At 34.2% G+C, this 21541-nt stretch overlaps 1 protein-coding gene across 1 annotated transcript in view; it reads left to right on the forward strand.

The window, feature by feature from the left end:
* The window catches only part of atrn (attractin), a 607345-nt gene that overhangs the window by 571979 nt on the left and 13825 nt on the right, over window positions 1-21541 (forward strand). The window contains exon 28 of the mRNA XM_030126085.1: window positions 17370-17484. Coding sequence (XP_029981945.1) covers window positions 17370-17484 — 115 coding nt within the window. The remainder of the gene's footprint in view (window positions 1-17369; window positions 17485-21541) is intronic.

A 21541-nucleotide genomic window follows, 5' to 3' on the forward strand; every position in this document is an offset into this window, starting at 1 on the left:
AAGATTTTTTTTCCTGTTTTTATTTCTCTTTAGGCATGAAAAAAAAAAAAACAATGCGATTGAAAATTTTCTTATAAAAAAAAAAAAATATATATATATATATATATATATATATATATATATATATATATATATATATATGTATACATATACAGGGTGGGGAAGCAAAATTTACAATGAACATTTAGTTGTTTTTTCTCAGCAGGCACTACGTCAGTTGTTTTGAAACCAAACATATATTGATGTCATAATCATACCTAACACTATTATCCATACCTTTTCACAAACTTTTGCCCATATGAGTAATCAGGAAAGCAAACGTCAAAGAGTGTGTGATTTGCTGAATGCACTCGTCACACCAAAGGAGATTTCAAAAATAGTTGGAGTGTCCATAAAGACTGTTTATAATGGAAAGAACAGAATGACTATGAGCAAAACTATTACGAGAAAGTCTGGAAGTGGAGGAAGCAACAAAAAACGTACCAAAGCTTTTATTAAAGCTCTCAAATCCAAAATCCTAAAGGATCCAACCAAATCCATGAGAAAAATGGCAATTGAACTTGAGGTAGACAACAAGACCGTTAGAAATGCAGGAAAATATGATTTGAAGTTAAAATCTTACACAAGAACACCAAAACACTTGTTGACAACAGCAACAAATCCAACTTTAGCAATTTTTGGGAATCATGTTTATGGCCGCCTTCTAGCCCAGATCTAAACCCTCTGGATTATGTTATTTGGGGCGTTTTAGAACATGCTACCAATAGAACATCACACAGCAATGTCGACTTTCTTAAAGATACTATTAAAGAAGAATGGGAGAAGTTGTCACCTGAATATTTGAGGAACACTTGCGCAAGTTTCAGGAAGCGTGTGAAGGCAGTTATTGAGAAAGAAGGAGAACACATAGAATAAAAACATTTTCTATTATGTATATTTTCTTGTGGCAAATAAATTCTCATGACTTTCAATAAACTAATTGGTCATACACTGTCTTTCAATCCCTGCCTCAAAATATTGTAAATTTTGCTTCCCCACCCTTTATATTAAAAAAAATAGTAGTAAATATAATAAAAAAATTCTTATGAACCTATTTTTCATGAAATTGCAAAAATATCCACTCAGCTGGACACTATGCGTTTAAGTTTTTGAAGCAAAGAAACATGTATTTACTGATAAATTGCGTGAAAACTATAACTATTACGCTCAGGGGAGATCTACACAATGTTACCAATTCATGCCAGAAAACATATGTAATGTGTTAAAACTTTAATAAAGATACAAAAAAAACAACAAAACAACAAAATCCATGAATATACAAGAGAAGACCTATACAGGGTGTCCCATAAGTCTCCATACATAGGAAAAATAAACGTTTCTTGACATAAACCATTTTTATTTATATAATATCCTCTATATGTCTGCCATTTTGTCGGGAACACATTTCAATGCGTGTCTGCTGAAGAACTATAAAGAAGAAATATAAAGAAATACATGTTAGAACCATATATGTATGGAATGTATTATGTCTCGTATGTATGGAGACTTATGGGACACCCTGTAGAATAGCTGTCCACTGTAGTGACCAGTGCGCATGAAAGGGTTAACGGCGCCCCATCTTGTAAAGAATACAATGCAATGCACATGAATGGGCAGGTTACTTTATTTACAATCACAAACTTTTCTGATGTGACAGAGGAGATGACGAAGAGTTTGAACTCTGAGTCGAACCCTGTTAGTTCTGTAGTCGGTAACAGCTGTGTTTGTTTTTCAGTCATGTTTTGTCTTTAATTCATGTAGACAAGTTCATGCACGGACGTAAGTAACAACTTCATTTACCCTCGACTGAACTGGACAGAACAGATAAAGGATAAAGCGTTTCCCTTTGTTTACACGCAAACACCAAAACGGAAATTTGCCGAAATCTCCACTTTGGCCGGAGTTTTTACAAAAATTTTGTTTTGCGCGTGCCCGTCATTGTCATGTAAACAAAAGGCATAAACACAGAGAAAAATCTTCGTTTTCAAAAATCCCCAGCTACGTGTAAACCGCCTCTCAGCCCGCCTATCCCATACAATCCACAAACACAAAACAAAACTAAACAAACGAAAAAAAGCAGAGGGGCGTGTACTTGGTCAAACATCACAATATAAGCACAATAAGGTTCAATACAAATGCAGAAAAAATACAGACACCCACATAGAAAAAATAAATAAATAGAAATAGAAAAATAAGGGAAGGGGCGGGGCATCTACTTGTAATAGGCTTTGAATGCTCTCATAGGATGACAGGAAAGGTTTCCAAACTCTGTCAAAAGTTTCTATCGAACCTTTCAGAGTATACCTGATTTTCTCCACTTTCAGACATGACATGGTGTCTCTAATCCATCTGCTGAGTGTGGGAGGTGTTTGTTCTTTCCATAAAAGCAATATCTGACATCTAGCAAGAAGAGAAGTGAAGCTTCTTTGACAAGGCCCCATAAGGACCCGGTTAAATGTGCCCTGCCACATGTATTTCATTACTGAGGTTCTACCATGGACTCTGTAACATTTTATGTAACATTTTAAGTTTCCATTCATTCTAACGTGGTATAGAAAGCCTGCTGGAAGACTCAGCTCGATTTGCACCAGTTCTCATGAATATTCAACATGCTAAACTGCTTGACTCTGATTGGCTAACAGCTAGCCAATGAGAGCCTGGCTTTTCAGCATCCTTTATTGTGCAACAAGTAGAGGAACTGGTGGAAACGAAACTGAAACTTAACATGCTTTGAACTTCCGACTCCTAGCTTCTATGCCTCTGTTGTATGGTGGATCTTACATGAAATTTTCACACTTTTTAATTATTATTATTATTAATAATAATAATAATAATAATAATAATAATAATAATAATAATAATAATACAGGGTGGGGAAGCAAAATTTACAATATTTTGAGGCAGGGATTGAAAGACAGTGTATGACCAATTAGTTTATTGAAAGTCATGAGAATTTATTTGCCACAAGAAAATGTACATAATAGAAAATGTTTTTATTCTATGTGTCCTCCTTCTTTCTCAATAACTGCCTTCACACGCTTCCTGAAACTTGCGCAAGTGTTCCTCAAATATTCAGGTGACAACTTCTCCCATTCTTCTTTAATAGTATCTTCCAGACTTTCTCGGAATAGTTTTGCTCATAGTCATTCTCTTCTTTCCATTATAAACAGTCTTTATGGACACTCCAACTCTTTTTGAAATCTCCTTTGGTGTGACGAGTGCATTCAGCAAATCACACACTCTTTGACGTTTGCTTTCCTGATTACTCATATGGGCAAAAGTTTGTGAAAAGGTATGGATAATAGTGTTAGGTATGATTATGACATCAATATATGTTTGGTTTCAAAACAACTGACGTAGTGCCTGCTGAGAAAAAACAACTAAATGCTCATTGTAAATTTTGCTTCCCCACCCTGTAATAATAATAATAATAATCCATTTTATTTATAGGCGCCTTTCAGGACACTCAAAGTCACCATGCAAAGTTGTTAAAAATAAATAAAACACAATTAAAATTACATATATACATATATAAAACACATAGGTACATAAAATGGCAGTAGATAAAAGTGAAACCTGTTTTGACCCCGTCCACTGCTCTATGGGCCTCCTGGGAATGCCGGGCCCCGTGAATTTGTCATGTTTACCCCCCCCCCCCCCCCTTTTTTTACAGCGTCCCAGCTTGCTGTATACAAAAACTGTCACTGAGCTAGATGAATTCTGTGGGCGTGGTCTCGACCAGGCGAGTTTATGAATAGTAATGATATCAGGCGTTAACACGTCACACTGAGCAGCTTTAATAATTTACCTGATTTCTCCGCTTATTTCTTTGGGTGCTTCTATGAAACTGGGTTCATTTTGGTATCTGTCACTTTTCCAGCCTTTTAGACCCAATAATAAAACAGAAATTTTAACGTGTTTCCCCCCAGGATGTACCTAATGATGACTTCAGATAAATGCAAAAAATAAAAATAAAAATTATCCTCTTGCTCTGAGTCATCCCATAATTAATGAATTTTTAATCAAACATTGGGGCCAAAAATAGGACCAAAATTGGGACAGGACAAGCTACCTATGTGTCAGTGCATTAGATCTGAAAACATGGCTGTAAATGGTCTTATATAGACTATAAAAACAGACACTGTGTTAAATTTGTTGATCCTAGTGGTTTTTCTAATCCAGACGTGTGGGTTTTTCATGAATCTCAGTTTCAATCCAGGTTTTGTGTGTAACCCATCGTGTCCACTTGTGTTACATGCAGAACCTGCCCGTTTAAACCCAAATAAATCACGAACGATTTTGCAACAGTGGCCCTTTTTGTGAAACACTCTGCATGACATAATTAGCTCAATTCCCAAAATGTGCACGTAAGAAAATAAAAAGATATTTTAAAAAAATAGTAGCAAGGAAATTTTCGTGTCCTTTCGACCATGTTACATGCAGATTTTGTATAAAAATGATAAAAATATACATATAAAAATGTGTTTTATCTGAAAAATTGTTTCTCTTTTATCTCGGTAAGAATTTATTTTTAAAATAGACCCAAACTTGCTTCATAACATTAGTCTATATCTGGTTTGAATTTTTAGCCCCTATGTCCTGTTTTTACGAACCAGTTTCATAGAAGCATCCTTTTTCAGTGGCAATAGCAGACAGAGGAGGTAGCGGTTCATTTTCAAATTCATAACACAAACACTTACGGACCGATCATATTTTTTAAAAAATACAAGTAAAAACAGTTTTGTGTGGCAGGGCACCTTTAAATTAATACAAGTTTGATTCGAGCAGCCGTTTTTTTTTTTTTGTTTTTTTTTTTTTTCAAAAGTTGATCAAATTCTGGAAAACACAGAGAACATATGTTTCTAATTAGACTCAATGATTCTATCAGTTCATTAGTTTCTACAAATCTGGACTATACTGGTGAACAGTAAATACATTCACCTGCCAATACGTCTGTATGGTCTTAAATAATCTGGTTCCAGACTCTATTAGAGAAGGGCTTAGACCCCCCTACCAGGCCCCTCAGGTCTAGATGTGTTCGTTGTACCTCCCACAAGGCTCAGAACATGAGGAGAATCAGTATTTGGCATCCCAAGTTTCCTACTGGGAGTGAGGTCAGCGAAGGGCGAGTGTTTTAAGAGCTGAAAATGTTTATCTTTTCCAAATTGTTCTATACTTAGATGATGTGTTGTGTTGATTGTATGTGATCTTCTGTGTTACATTTGTTATGATTTTGATTCGTCTTATAAAGCACTTTGTATTTTTGGTTTTTAAAGTCAAATAGATGAAGTTGTACCCACTTGAAGACAAAATATGCAACATTTTCACATTTTTCTGAGTGTGTGGGTGTGTTTATCTACACCAGGGGTGTCAAATTCATTTTAGTTCAGGGGCCACATTCAGCTAAATTTGATCTGCAGTGGGCCGAACCAGTAAGATAATAACATTATTATATACAAATAATGTCAACTCCAAAATTTTCTCTATGTTTTACAGTGAAAAAAGTCAAATTAAATAATGAAAATGTTTACATCTCCCAACTATCCTCTCAGACAATGTGAATAACATGAACAAACGGAAAAAAATACGTTTAATTTTAACAATATTCTGCCTCACTTTATCATTTCCACATGTTCATTATAATGTACAGATCACAGTGGATCTACAAACACACAAAAACATTTAATATCAAGTAAAATATTGTTAAAATTTTACTTACTTGTCTTAAAATATTTCAGGTTGTTCCTATTTGTTCAGGTTATTCACATTTTTTTGTGAAATTATACTTTTTTTTAGTGTAAATACATGAAAATATTTACATTTGCAAAGAGAGAAATTTGAAGTTGTGAGTATTTATATGTTATTATGATAGTATTTTAGTGGTCTGACCCATTTTAGATCATATTGGTCTAAAGGTGGAACCTGAAATAAAAAAAATTGTTAATATCTTCAGTGTAATTTTTGCATTGGACAACTTCATCCCAGGGGCCGGACTAGAATCTTTGGCGGGCCAGATTTGGCCCCCAGGCCGCATGTTTGACACCTCTGATCTACACAGACCTGCCTATATTTTCTATTTTCCATTTGTTTTAATGTGTTCTGTACGTTACCGATGGTCAATAACAGTATCATCCAATGTTGTAACAGTAAAAGTCACTCTGGTTCGTTCTGCTCTTCTCACTTACTGCACTACTTTTACTGTGTGTAGTTCTGTCTGAGAGAGAAAATGACAAATGACAAGTAGCGCTTCACAAACCATTCAGCATTTGTTGTTTCACACGAGGTTGGGAGATAGGAGGAAGTTGTTGTGGTTAGTACAGAGTATCTGAGTATCTGAGTCCGTATTTGAGCACGTTTGACCCCAAAGTCCACTTAATTTTATCAGTGTGAATGCAAATGTTCCATGCGCGAGTAAGGTAATTAGATTTTGACAGCTCTGGCATTAATAATGAATGTCCTCTTAATATGATGGTATTTAAAACATGGGCAGCTATCGAGAGAAAAAAAAAAAACCCAAGAGGGCAGAAGATATTTTTTTTTTCTTTTCAGTATTGTTGAGGAAAGAACTTCTTGAGTTATTTATGGATAGACATTTCACTGCACATGCTTTTGTTTTTTAATTTCCTTGAGCTGCGGAAAATCACATATCTGATCACTTTATTTGACATTCATTTAAAGAGGTAAGACAGAGTTTTTAAACAAAATGCTTTTACTTTGCTTTTATGAAATATTGTCCATGTACCAGAAGCTAAAATGAATCTAAAATAACCTTTTTTAAAACAGTCATGTTATGTCTGTAATTAGATTTTGACATGTCTTACATTAATAACGAATAATGATGAACATATTATTAAAATGATGGCGCAAAAGCCTCCTTAATCCTAAATCACAGGGTTTGGATGGGCAGCTATTTAGAACAAGTAAGATATATATTTAAAGGAACAAACAGACTTACTGAAACTGAAAACTCATATTGTTTTGTTGGCCTGTGAGGTGAAACCACACAGTTGTCAGAGGTGGATCCATTCAGCGGAGACAACACAAACCTGTATTTACAAGAGGTAAAATCAAGACAGTGAAAGTTTTCTTTTATTTTTCTTTGAAAGAACTTCTTGGTTATTATGAAATACTGTCCATGTATTTGAAGATAAAATAAATACAAAATACCCCTGTTTAAAATAACCATGTCAAAGCTGTAATTTGATTTGGACTTCTCTTTGAATAACAGTGAAAATACTCTAAAAAACCACCATAATCTTAAATCATGAGCTCTAGATGGTACAGATATTCAGAGAAAGTAATCAAAGATACATTTTAAGACTCAAACAAATTTACTGAAACTCTAAACCTATGTGATTGTGCTCACCTCTGAGGTGAAACCACACAGTTGTCACAGATGTGAGTCCATTCAACGGAGGCAACACAGACCTGTATTTGGAAGAATAAATTTAGGACAGTGAAAGCTTTATTTTCTTAGTCCAACAGCCTGAAAGGTCCGATGGACTATTGGTATCAGCTGTCGTCCGTCATCCATTTGTCATCTGTCCATCGTCAATAAACAGTTTTTTCAAGAATCTTCCTCTCCAAAACCAATCAGTCAATATGACTTGATATTTGTTGTGGAACATCTTTAGGGTAAGGGTTTGGTTTATAATGGGACACATTTCAAAAGTGGTTTAACTTGAAAACAATTGAATATATTGATATAATTACTATTGGCAATAGATAGGAAGTCATATATGGGCTTTCATTTGGTGCCATGACCTTTGACCTTGAGTGACCTTGGATGGTTAAACCTAAGGTCATCTATGTCCAGATTTCTAGAAAGTTCTCCAAAACCGTCAGCCAGAATCAATTGAAATTCATAGCAGAGGTTTCTTGGGGCAAGGTGTACCTTTGACCTTGAGTGACCTTGAAAGGTCAAACAAATGTCAATATATGTCTTTAACCCTTTCATGCATAGTGTTCACTACAGTGGACAGCTATTCTACAGCTGTTCTCTTGTATATTCATGGGTTTTGTTGTTTTAGTTCCATATCACCCAACACAGTGGATGCTTATACATCATCCCAAACAATGCAATTCCTGCAATTATTGTAACTTTGCTATTCTTGATAAACCTGATCTGCATTTTAGACTAAATCAATTGCTAATTCTAATTAGACAGTAATTAACAGTTGGACAGTTCTTTAAAAAATACACTTATATACATATATTTTTTTTTGCATATTACCTCCATGATTTGAGTAACAACTACTATTCGAGTATATTAAAAGGTGAGCTTTAGCAGCATTAAAAATGTTTTTATGTCATAGTTTTTACACAGTATATCACTTTCTGATGATGGGTTTTAAATACATGTTTCTTTGCTTCAAAAATTACACACATGGTGTCCAGCTGAAGGGAACATTTTTGTAACTCCATGACAAATAGGGTCAGAAAAATGTCAATTGCATTGTTTTTTTCATGCGTTAAGAGAAATAAAAACACTCAAACACTCAACTAAGGTTCTCATAATTCATGCATGAAAGGGTTAAATATGCCGTTTCACTACAGGACCCTTAGTTCTATTTTTTTCTCGGCTATTTTGAAATACTGTCCATGAACTCCAAGGTAAAATAAATACATAATACCCTTGTTTAAAACAGATTTAGAACAAAAATAATAAGATATAAATTTAAAGGCTTAAACAAACTTACTGAAACTGAAAACTCATATTATTTTACTGGTCTATGAGGTGAAACTACACAGTTGTCAGAGGTGAATCCATTCAACTGAGACAATACAAACCTGCATTTACAAGAGTTAAAATCAAGACAGTGAAAGCTTTCTTTTATTTCTTGGCTATTATCAAATACTGTCCATGTATTTGAAGATAAAATAAATATAAAATACTCCTATTTAAAATAACCATGTCAAGGCTGTCATTACATTTGGACTTCTCTTTGGAAAACAATGAAAATACTCTAAAACCCACCATAATCTTAAATAAATCATGAGCTCTAGATGGTACAGATACTTAGAAAAACTAATAAAAGATACATTTTAAGACTCAAACAAACTCACTGAACTTCCAAATCCATGTGACTGTTCTCACCTCCGAGGTGAAACCACACAGTTGTCAGATGTTCTGTGAATCCATTCATCCAATGCGACACAAATCAGTGTTTTTTTTAAATTAACAAATGGAAAAAGCCTGCAATAAAAGAGTCATGCAGAGTATTTCGTGGCGTCACGTCACAGTAAAATAAGGCTGTAAACTTGTTCCAAACACAGAAGCCAGTTGTCTTGTATCTTCTCTCCGACACCTGTGCTGTCGTCAAATGAGTCTCATAATTAAATCCACATTTTTCATGGAAGTGACAGTCACTTCCTCCTACCACTTTTCAGCTTCTGTTTTTTTTTTTCCCCTCCTGTTTTCCTTTTACTTTTGCTGATGAGAATAAGTACATCAGTGTAGCGTCTGGCAGGTAAACGCCGCCAATCTTGTCAGCGGCTGTCTTGTTTGTTTATGGTAATAATTATTCTTACATTTCAAATGTATAATGTGTATAATTAAATGTTATCAAAGTGTCATTTTAATTTAAATACATCCGGTAGTATCTCCAAGAGAATGACACAGAGAAGAAATATAGAGACAAATGAGAGAGTAGAGAAGGCAATTATAAAGAAAACGTTTGTTCTGTTTGTAAATGAAAGCATTGAACAGATGAGGGTTGTGTTTTTGTAACCATACAGGGACTGTGAGGCCTTTCGGGGAAAACTTATCTTAATTAGATTCTTAGCATCAATCAAGATAAAAATGGTGGGAATATAAAACAAAGCAGTGACCCCTCATTTTTTCCTTTCCAGTGGCCTAAATGAATCACGCGTTCCTTCAACTCGGCGCAGAATAATAGTGATTTATGGTCCCGACTGTAGGTGTCAGAGTTTAAAAGCCGTACATAGTCATGGTATCCAAACATCTGTGCGTGTTGTTTGTTATTTAGAGCGTGTCTTGGGTTTGACGGCAGCATTTCCAGCAGGCGAGTCCGTCCCGCTATGAACCCATTTGTCTGGATCTGAACTATCACCCCCCACCACCACCACCACCACCCTCCTCCTCCCCCGTCAGCTGTGTATGGGTTTACAGTATTGTGTTTGTATGCGCAGGATCAACACAGCTGAAAATTGCTGCGAGCTCAGAGGCATGCACACAATAAACACACACACACACACTTACAGAATCTCTTAAAGGAGTGATATTTTGTTTTTTAAATGGAATTATGCATTTTAAAACGTTTCCCTGTGGTCTACATACACTGTATAAACCCATGGAGTTGGATCAATGACAGTGGATGGAGACACTTGGTTTATGTGTCATCTTTTCATGGTCATCAGATATGACCCATTTGGATGTTCAGAGGCTCCGTAGTTACCGTGGAAACACTGGTATCTTCTACAACATTGATTCACCATTAAAACCCATGGAGTTGGATCAATGACAGTGGATGGAGACACTTGGTTTATGTTGAGTTATTGATAGATTTTGCTGAAAAAAAGTCACTTTTTCTCAAGTTTTCTCAGTTTTGGGTTTAATAATAACCCTCAAATGTCATCTCTGTATGATGATTGAAGTACATGATCAGTAAAATAAATACAGGAAAAATACCTGATTTTCACTGAAAAAAATGCAAAATGGAGAGGATAATATTATATTTGTGCAATTTTAGAGTCAATGGAAAAGTGACAATTACAAAATGCAGTTTGTCATCTTTTCATGGTCATCAGATATGACCCATTTGGATGTTCAGAGGCTCCGTAGTTACCATGGAAACACTGGCATCTTCTACAACATTGATTCACCAGTAAAACCCATGGAGTTGGATCAATTACAGTGGATGGAGACACTTGGTTTATGTTGAGTTATTGATAGATTTTGCAAAAAAAAAAAAAAAGTGACTTTTTCTAAAGTTTTCTCTGTTTTTGGTATAATAACCCTCAAATATAATCTCAGCATGATGATAACAGTACATGATCAGTAAAATAAATACAGGAAAAATACCTGATTTTCACTGAAAAAAATGCAAAATGGAGAGGACAATATTATATTCGTGCAATTTGAGGGTCAATGGAAAAGTGACTTACAAAATGCAGTTTGTCATCTTTTCATGGTCATCAGATATGACCTATTTGGATGTTCAGAGGCTCCGTAGTTACCATGGAAACACTGCCATTTTCTACAACACCGATTCACCAGTAAAACCCATGGAGTTGGATCAGTGGCAGTGGATGGAGTCACTTGGTTTATGTCCAGTTAATGATAGATTTTGCCAAAAAAAAAGTCACTTTTTCTCAAGTTTTCTCTGTTTTTGGTATAATAACCCTCAAATGTAATCTCAGCTTGATGATAACAGTACATGATCAGTAAAATAAATACAGGAAAAATACCTGATTTTCACTGAAAAAAAATGCAAAATGGAGAGGATAATATTATGATAAATGGTGATAAATCACTTAAAGGAGTGATATTTAGCTTTTTTAAAAAAGGAATTATGCATTTTTTAAACATTTCCCTGTGGTCTACATAAACTGTATAAACCCAAGGAGTTGGATCAATTACAGTGGATGGACACACTTGGTTTATGTTCAGTTAATGATAGATTTTGCCAAAAAAAAGTCACTTTTTCTCAAGTTTTCTCTGTTTTGGGTATAATAACCCTTAAATGTAATCTCACCATGATGATTTAAGTACATGATCAATAAAAGAAATACTGGAAAAATACCTGATTTTCACTGAAAAAAATGCAAAAAGGAGAGAGTAATATTATGATAAATGGTGTTAAATCACTTAAAGGAGTGATATTTTGCTTTTTTTTTTTTTTTTTTTTTTAAAAATGGAATTCTTCATGTTCAAACATTTCCCTGTGGTCTACATAAACTGTAAATGCTCTGCTTGGGTCTGAATTCTTCATTAATTCAACACCACAGGTCCATCTTCAACACTATTTCTGAGTAATGACACCAGAAAAGTCATTTTAAGCACTGGCCCTTTAAATGCAAATGAGCTACTTCCGGCCCCGCCCCCTCCAGGTTGTTGGCTGTGCTGCTCTGTCCCGTTCAACCAACAACTGAACATTTTAGGTCATCGACTCAAAGTTCGGACATATTTTCAGTTTTTACTCCAACCGCTGCTGCTGACAAACAATTATGTCGTACTTGGAGAAATGTTCGTCGGAAGTCTTGACCTTATATGTGCAAATTTTGTAACTAGTTATAAAACGTAACAATTAAACAGGAATTAAAACATTTTGTAGAAATCCATTTGATTTTTGCCGAAATTAATATAAAGATAGTTTTGCAGTACCTGGAGGGTTCAAATTCAAACTTTATGAACTGTTAGGGTCCAAATACACAAATAAATGAACCAAAGACTAATAAAAGTGGGATTAGATAAATACGACCCTTTAAAAACCTCCTCTGGTCAAACATGCATGAATATACAGTAGTAAGTTTGAACCTCATTGAACAATCCCAAACCCTTATAGACCTGATAGAGCTTTATTTATTTATCTGTTATTTATTATCACTTCTTATTATTTATTATTTGTTTGTTATCCTATCTATCTATCTATCTATCTATCTATCTATCTATCTATCTATCTATCTATCTATCTATCTATCTATCTATCTATCTATCTATCTATCTATCTATCTATCTATCTATCTATCTATCTATCTATCTAATTTATTTATTTTATTTATCTATTATTTATTTATTGATATTTATCTTTATTTATCTGGTAAAATAATAACTGGATTATTTTTTGGGGAGAATATTTACTTTCTTGTCAGATTTAAACTTGTAAATCACTTACCTCTACACTCCTTCGGTTGCCTATTGATAGTATTTTTTTTATTTTATTTTTGTTTTATTTTTTGTTTCTTTCATATTTTAAATCAACATTATATTAAACTGTTTCGTGGCAAATTAAAAAAAAAAAAAAAAAAAAAAAAAAACACAGTGTGTCCATCCACTTTCAACAAGCATCTTGCAAGAAATATACAGTATTTTGCGAGATTTACGACATGTCGCGAAATGGGACATTACTAGAGTCACGCATCAGAAGCAACACCTACTTTGTCAAAATTGTAGAAATATCACTTTTATTTTTCAGAAAACTGTAATGGAAACCCAGCTATTGGAACCTGCAGCATTTGGCCAGAATCAGAATCAGACGGTGTTGATCTTCTGCGGTTCTCTCCTCTTGATCCAAATCAAAACCCTGAATATGGAGATAAATGACCTGATGCTAAGAACAGCAGAACAGACTCATAAAACCTGTACATCTGTCGTCTGTCTGAGCTGCTAATACCTACTTGGATTTTCTAAAGTTCAAATCCAGAGTCCAGGGAAAGAGGTAGAATTAGTTTTATTTTTTATTACAGTATAGGAACAGTTTAAGGTGGATTTTTAGCCCAGTGACTGCAGATTTAAGGACAAATGTAACGTACAAATGTGTTTAATGCATATAATCAGATCGATACACATATGTTTCATTCGTGGTCTGAGATTTTCTGTCTTTTATTGTTTATTTATTTCCGTTTCCTCCGATAACAGTTTAATTTACGACAGGTTATCTCTGATTCGAAGATGAAAATGTCAAACCAGAAGAATACATCCAGTGTACTGTAATGTACTGTACAGTCCAAGGTCTAAGTAAATGATGGGATTATCTGCAGGGATGTTCTTCAGATAACGTGGTAAATGAACCCATTACCACGAGGAAACAAGCTTTATTATCTTGATAACGAATAATTAAGTCAAGATCTGTAGATAACAGAATTGGAGGAAATAAGTGCGAACTCAGCTGCTTCGGAAATTTAGCGTTTAAAAAAAAAAAAAAAACAGAACTGAAACATGTATGTGTGTCTGTGGAGAAGGAAGAGAGGTTTAGTTTACACATTTTACACCTTTTTGTGTTTTTGTTTTGTTTTTTGGTAGTTTGATGCTCATTTACTCTTTATTGTTTATTTCAGACATGCAACAATAACAACAAAAAAATCAGCTTAGTAACAGTAGTATCAATAGCATTCATAGTATCAGTAGTCTGAAAGGGAGTCAGTAGAATCAGCTTATATGGTCCTACCAACACGTCCCAGTCCAGACTGGAGTACAGCAGCACATGGACTTACAGTAGACTTACACAGTAGACATACAGACAGACATATAATACATATAATGCATACATATATACATACATATACACACATGCGTATAATACATACATACATACATACATACACACACATACGTATAATACATACATACATACATACATACACATACGTATAATACATACATACATACATACATACACACACACACACACATGCGTATAATACATACATACGTACGTACGTACATACATACATACATACAGACATACAAACACACACACACACACACATGCGTATAATACATACATACATACATACATACAGACACACACACATACGTATAATACATACATACGTACATACATACATACATACACACATGCATATAATACATACATACATACGTACGTACATACATACACATGCGTATAATACATACATACGTACGTACGTACATACATACATACATACATACATACATGCATATAATACATACATACGTACGTACGTACGTACATACATACACATACGTATAATACATACATACGTACGTACGTACATACATACATACACATACGTATAATACATACATACGTACGTACGTACATACATACATACATACACACATGCATATAATACATACATACATACGTACGTATGTACATACATACACATACGTATAATACATACATACGTACGTACGTACATACATACATACACATACGTATAATACATACATACGTACGTACGTACATACATACACATACGTATAATACATACATACGTACGTACGTACATACATACATACATACATACATGCATACATACATACAGACACACACACATACGTATAATACATACATACGTACATACATACATACATACATACATACACACATGCATATAATACATACATACATACGTACGTACGTACATACATACACATGCGTATAATACATACATACATACATACATACATATATACATACACACAGATGCATATAATACATACATACACACATACATATAATACATACATACATCATACTTCTACACAGATACATACATATAATACGTATAATACATATAATGCATGCATGCATGCATACATACATACATACATACATACATACATATATTCTTTCACACATAGATACATACATACACACATTCATACACACACATATAATACATACATACATTCATACATATAATACATACATACACCATATTTTCACACAGATACATACATACATACATAAATGCATACATACATATATAATACATACATACATAAATACATACATACATAATACATACATATAATACATACATACATACATACATACATATATAATACATACAAACATACATATAATATATACATACATACATCATACTTTCACACAGATACATACATACATACATACATACATACATACAATACATATAATGCATACATGCACATAGATACAGACATACACACATTCATACACACACATACATATCATACATACATACATACATACACACATTAACACACACATACATATATTATGGTGATACTGTACCTGCATACATCTACCTCTTACTGTTCATTGTGTTTCATGTGTGTGTATTTTACATAGTTTTGACTTTGTACAGCTGCTACATTGGCCAGGTCTGCTTTGCAAAAGAGATTTCAAATCTCAATGGGACTTCCTGATTAAATAAGTAAATAAAATACATACATATATACAAATATACACTTTATTTTACAGACTATAATTCCATGTAATGACATGAGTGAAGCTAACATCACAGTGACCTTTACCCTCGATGACTCTAGAATCATAACCACATTAAAACATCACATTTTTGGCTTTTACACAAATCCATTTCCATGCTTACAACGTCATGACACTGACATGTGAGATTAGATGTGTTAAATACACGTGTGAAGGTGAGTTTTATGGATGGACACGTTCAGCGGAGGGCGTAGAATAAATCATCCTGTTGTGTCAGACGTACGAGTGCAAACACGTGAGTTATTAAAAGGAAAACACACATCTGGAGTAAACAAACACACAATTCCCATCAGTTTTGGCTGCATGGAACACACACACACACACACACACACACACACACACACACATACTCTCAGAGGCTTCCAGGTCTTTGTGCCACTTCCCCAGCTACCTGTGTGACAGCCTGTGTATCCTGCTGGTATGAAAGGTAAGCCTCAGAGAGACGGAGCACAGAATAAATGTGTAAAATGGGTCAGAGCCTGAATATCATTACTGCCCGCTTCCCCATGTGTACACTTATACTGTGAGTGTGTGTGTATGTGTGTGTGTGTGTGTGTGTGTGAGTATACAGCTGTGTGTGTGTTTTAGTGCGAGGCGTTTATTTCTGTGTGTGTTTTTCTCACACTCTGGCAGCTTTGCCACTCGGGGCGTTAAGCTAAACTCTCCAGAGTATAAAAACCAGCACATAGAGGGACTCCACTGTGTGTTCTGAGGTGTGTGTGTGTTGTGTGAGGAAGTGTCAGGAGTGTGTGAAGCCATGCCGTGGCCCACTTTCTTGTCCGGATCAGGAATCTGAAATCCAGGGAGATGGTAAGAAAAAGATTGGAAGTGATCTGTATGCGGTCGGGGAGGTGGTGTGTCCATATCCATATTCTGTGTGGAGGTAAACCCATGAATATTGTACGAGACGAGCGGCGGCGGCGGCGGCAGATCGGCCCGGTGTTTACATGAGGAAAGTCATCCCCACATATGGATGAGTTGCTGATAAACAGCAGATATTGGTATTAGAAAGTCAGGCGTGTCAGGAGCGCGACACCGACACAAATTTGCGCTTCCAGCACCGCCACTCCATACCCAGTGGCGGGCCGCGCCGAACACAGGCGGCATTGTCACGAAATTGGGCGCGGAGGGGGATTTCGGGATGGGCGGATCCAATTTGTGCCTGCAGATCAGTATGTGTATCTCCGCAGGGGATGGAAGGCTTTTTCATTTGCGGTTGCTGTGCATGTTGCTGACACAAACAAGAACAGTAGCAGCAAAGCCCCAGTTATCCGTGTCTTTGAAAATGGCGTGTGTTCACCAGGATTTGGAGGCTTGTGCCATGTAATACCCTTTTATTTATTTATTTATTTATTTATTTCATGCTTTCTCTTCTTTCCACAGTCCGTCCCAAAGCCCATCGCCCTGGAGCCGTGCTTCGGGAACAAAGCGGCCGTGCTCTCCATCTTCGTGCGGTTACCCAGAGGCACCGGCGGCATCCCACCTCCAGGACAGTCTGGTAAGAGTCGCCCAATGACGCCTTCACCTCTGTCGCACTTTAGCTGTCTTTGGTTTGGACTGGCCCACTCATAAAGTTGTTAGTTCTTAGCTCACTAGAACACGGAAATAGTTCCAGATATCAATATAGTTAACCCTTTCATACACAAATTATGAGAACCTTATAGTTGAGTTTTTTTTTGTTTTTTTTTCTGTTTGAGTGTTTTTATTCCTCCTTAGGCATTAAAAAAAACAATGAGATTGAGGGTTTTTTTTTCATAGATTTACAAAAATGTCCACTCAGCTACACCATGAATTTTATTCTTGAAGCAAAGAAACATGTATTTAAAACCAAATATGATCAAGTGATATGAAAACAGTGAAATGAAACCATGTTTAATGCAGCTAATCTGATATTTTCTCACATTTTAACATATTCTAATACTAGTTATTACTCACTTCATGGAGATAATATGCAAAAAATAACACTTAACAATTGATTTCCACTTAGGAACCAATCAACAACAGCACAATTACAATAATGGTGTGAATTGCAGTTTATGAGATGATGCATAAGCGTTCAATGTGTTGGCTGATATGGAACTAAAACAAGTAAACCCATGAATATATAAGAGAACAGCTGTAGAATAGCTGTCCAGTATAGTGACCACTATGCATGAAATAGTTAATCAAGATTTTTTTCCTGAGTGTTTTTATTCCTCTTTAGGCATGAAAAAAGCAATGCAATTGAAAATTTTCTTATGAAACATAAATAAATAAATAAACAAAAAATATGTAAAAAAATAAATAAATAAATAAAATAAAAAAATAAAGTTAAAAAAAGACATACTAATATTAATAATAATAATAATAAGAATGATCTTATGAACCTATTTTACATGAAGCTGCAAAAATGTCCACTCAGCTGGACACCTTGCATTTAATTTTTGAAATAAAGAAACATGTATTTACAGATAAATTGTGTGAAAATTGAGGGGGGGGGGGGGGTTAGTTCTGGGGGTGAGAGTATGCTCAGGGGAGATCTACACAGTGTTACCAATTCATGTCAGAAAAGATATGTAGTGTCTTAAAACTTTAATAAAGATATGTGCAAAAACAAACAAACAAAAAAATCCATGAATATAATGAATATATAAGAGAACAGCTGTAGAATAGCTGTCCCCTGTAGTGACCAGTATACATGAAAGGGTTAATATTGATTACTGATAGAAGTCATAAATGGATTTTCATTTGAGTCCATGACCAGTGTCTAGATTTCAACAATTTTCTTCTCCAAAAGTACCGCTCGAATTCTTTTTTTTTTTTTTTTTTTAAATGTAGCTTCCTCAGGACAATGTCTACAAAGTTAGTTCACAGTTTTGGCAAATTTTGATCATTCTATTTTTGCTGAATTTTTGAAACATTAAAAAGCATCAGTAAAATAATCTAAATACTTGAGATTGGAAAATTTGTTAATTGCGATTATGACGTTTATGCCTAATGTCACTAATTTAAATCATACCTATTTAATGTATCCATTCAAATGAACAATATCATATGAATAACTGTATTTTATTATTATTATTATTATTTTTTTGTTTTATGTATAAGTAAAAGTTTTAGCCTTTTTATGTTAAATAATTATGATTTTGTGATTTATTCCGAACATGCATTGAAATTCAACAATATATATGAGCAAGCAAAATATAAATAACAATACAAACAATCAAGACAACCTCAGACAGAAGAACAGCACAATAATTTCATTTCCATGCCCGAAAAGGGGTGGGAAGAAGTGTAACTTATTGTTAAGCCCACCCCTTCTCCATAAAATATTAAGAATAATATATATTTATGTCCCTCTTCCTTTTACATTACTCTTATATTTATGTATCTATTCACACACACACTCATACATCTGTATACACATACATACGCTTATACATATACACACAACATACAAGAACACATACACGCGTACAAATACATATTTAATTGCCTTAATTGGAAATGTCATGATGCACCAGGTTTTTCAGATATATTCTTTTTTTTTCTATTTATTTGTTTTTACGGAGAACCTTTGGAAAACTCTGTCCCCTATAGAAGACAAAAATCAATTTCCGGGTCTCAGGAGGATATAATTGTAAATAAATTCAGGCAATAAGGGGTTAAAGTATTCATTCAGTGCTGGTATTTTCAGTTTCTTTCATTTTTGTGGAGATACTGGATGATTTAAAGTGAATTTGAGCAAGAAAAATCACTGCATGGTGGATCTGTGCACAATTCATAAAAATATGAACAGACTGCCGTTTGTAAGAAAACCACTGGTTTGTTCAATAACTTTGTTGTTTTGTAGCAGATTTTTTTTTTTTTTTTTTTTTTTTTTTATCCATTGTGTTGCATCTTCATTTTAAAACCAAGAGCTGTCAGTCAAATGTAATGGAGCAAAATAACACCGTGTTTACCTCTGAGATGTTGTAAAAGAATGGAAACATGAACAAATACTATACTATACTTTAACTGTCATTTTATCTGTATACGCTGTCAGGTTTGTAGTTTTATCCACCTTAGAGTTGGTATCCTTTAACACAGTGGTTCTCAAACTTTTTACAGTGGAGTACCCCCTGAAATATACTGTTTTATCCAAGTACCCCCAATGCTTGCTTCAGCATTTTTGATAAAAAAAAAAAAGAAAATTAGGCAAAGTTTGTTCCTGTGCCAAAAGTGTCTGTTTATATTTTCCAAACTTTGTAAACAAACAACATATATTTAACTGTAAAAAATGCCCCTCTAAAAACAAGTTTAAAAAATTAACACGAGATATTTTTGCTTGAAATAAGGAAAAAAATAAAAATCTCCTAATGAAACAAGTGAAAATTATCTTGGTAAAATTTCTTGAAATAAGGTTTCAGTTAGTTTAGTTTCGAGCACATAGAATCATCAGAAAACAAAGAACCATACAACATGGTCAAACAAAATTTTTCAGTGCTCAAAAAGAAGTGGGAAGAAGTATAACTTATAGACTCCCACCCCCTTTTTACAAACTAATAATTCCATTAATTCCACTTTCTTTGTTTCGTTAAAACACTTTTTTTTCCTGTATATTTTTACAATAACACAAAGTTTTTTACAGCAGCACAAAGCGCGTTTTCAAGATCTATTGTGTAAAAATACGCTCTTATATCTCACTGAAAAGTTACTCTTTAGGTGATTATGTCTTATTTTAAGTGTGATGAGATATTTTGACTAGAAATGAGAAAAATACACTTGGTAAGTTTTTGATTTTTTCCAGTGTAATATATAAAAAAATTAAAAATTAAAGTAAATTTGTGTGCAAAATACAAAATTGCCCTCTTTCATTGATAAGACAAAATAAATAAATTGGTCATTAAATAATAAATGAACCTTTCATCAACAAAATATAATGACTTATCTACTCAAATAAACTAATTTTAAATAATATAAAATATAAATGTTCTTCAAATGTTACCGAAGCTTAAACAACATGACTGACAATAAAACTATTATATGAATGTATTTATTGTGTTTTATATTTCAGCATTAATTCTCATTATTTATTTTATATTCAGTACATGATGACTTATTTAATGAATGTTTACAAAAAAAAAAATTACCCCTACTTTGGGAACCCCTGCTTTAACACAACATACAAAGATAAAATGTCCGTTTGGGTTTGATGAAGGCTTTTCTTTGGATTTCCCCAATCGTTGTTCACAGATATTATTATAATAATGGTCTAATATGTTTCCGTGTTTCCATGTTCACCATGGAGCCTCTGAAAAAAAAAAAAAAAAAAAAGACAGATTTGATGCCGTGGAAAGGCTAAGAAACTGCATTTTGCCAGAATTATTTGAATTTATTGATAGGATCTGTGATTAGGTAAACATTTTAGATCAGTAGATGCTTTGGTTTCTGATGGCTGTTGGGGTCTTAGAAGGTTAAAATCCCCCATTTTTCTCTCTGAATTTGTAAATTGTCAAAAATGTGAACGTGTCATGTAAAATTTACTGCGGCAGGTGGGAGACGTCTTTGGTCCTTTTGACGCTCTTCCACACTGT

The sequence above is a fragment of the Sphaeramia orbicularis genome, chromosome 22 (assembly GCF_902148855.1).
Source record: "Sphaeramia orbicularis chromosome 22, fSphaOr1.1, whole genome shotgun sequence".
NCBI lineage: Eukaryota > Metazoa > Chordata > Actinopteri > Kurtiformes > Apogonidae > Sphaeramia > Sphaeramia orbicularis.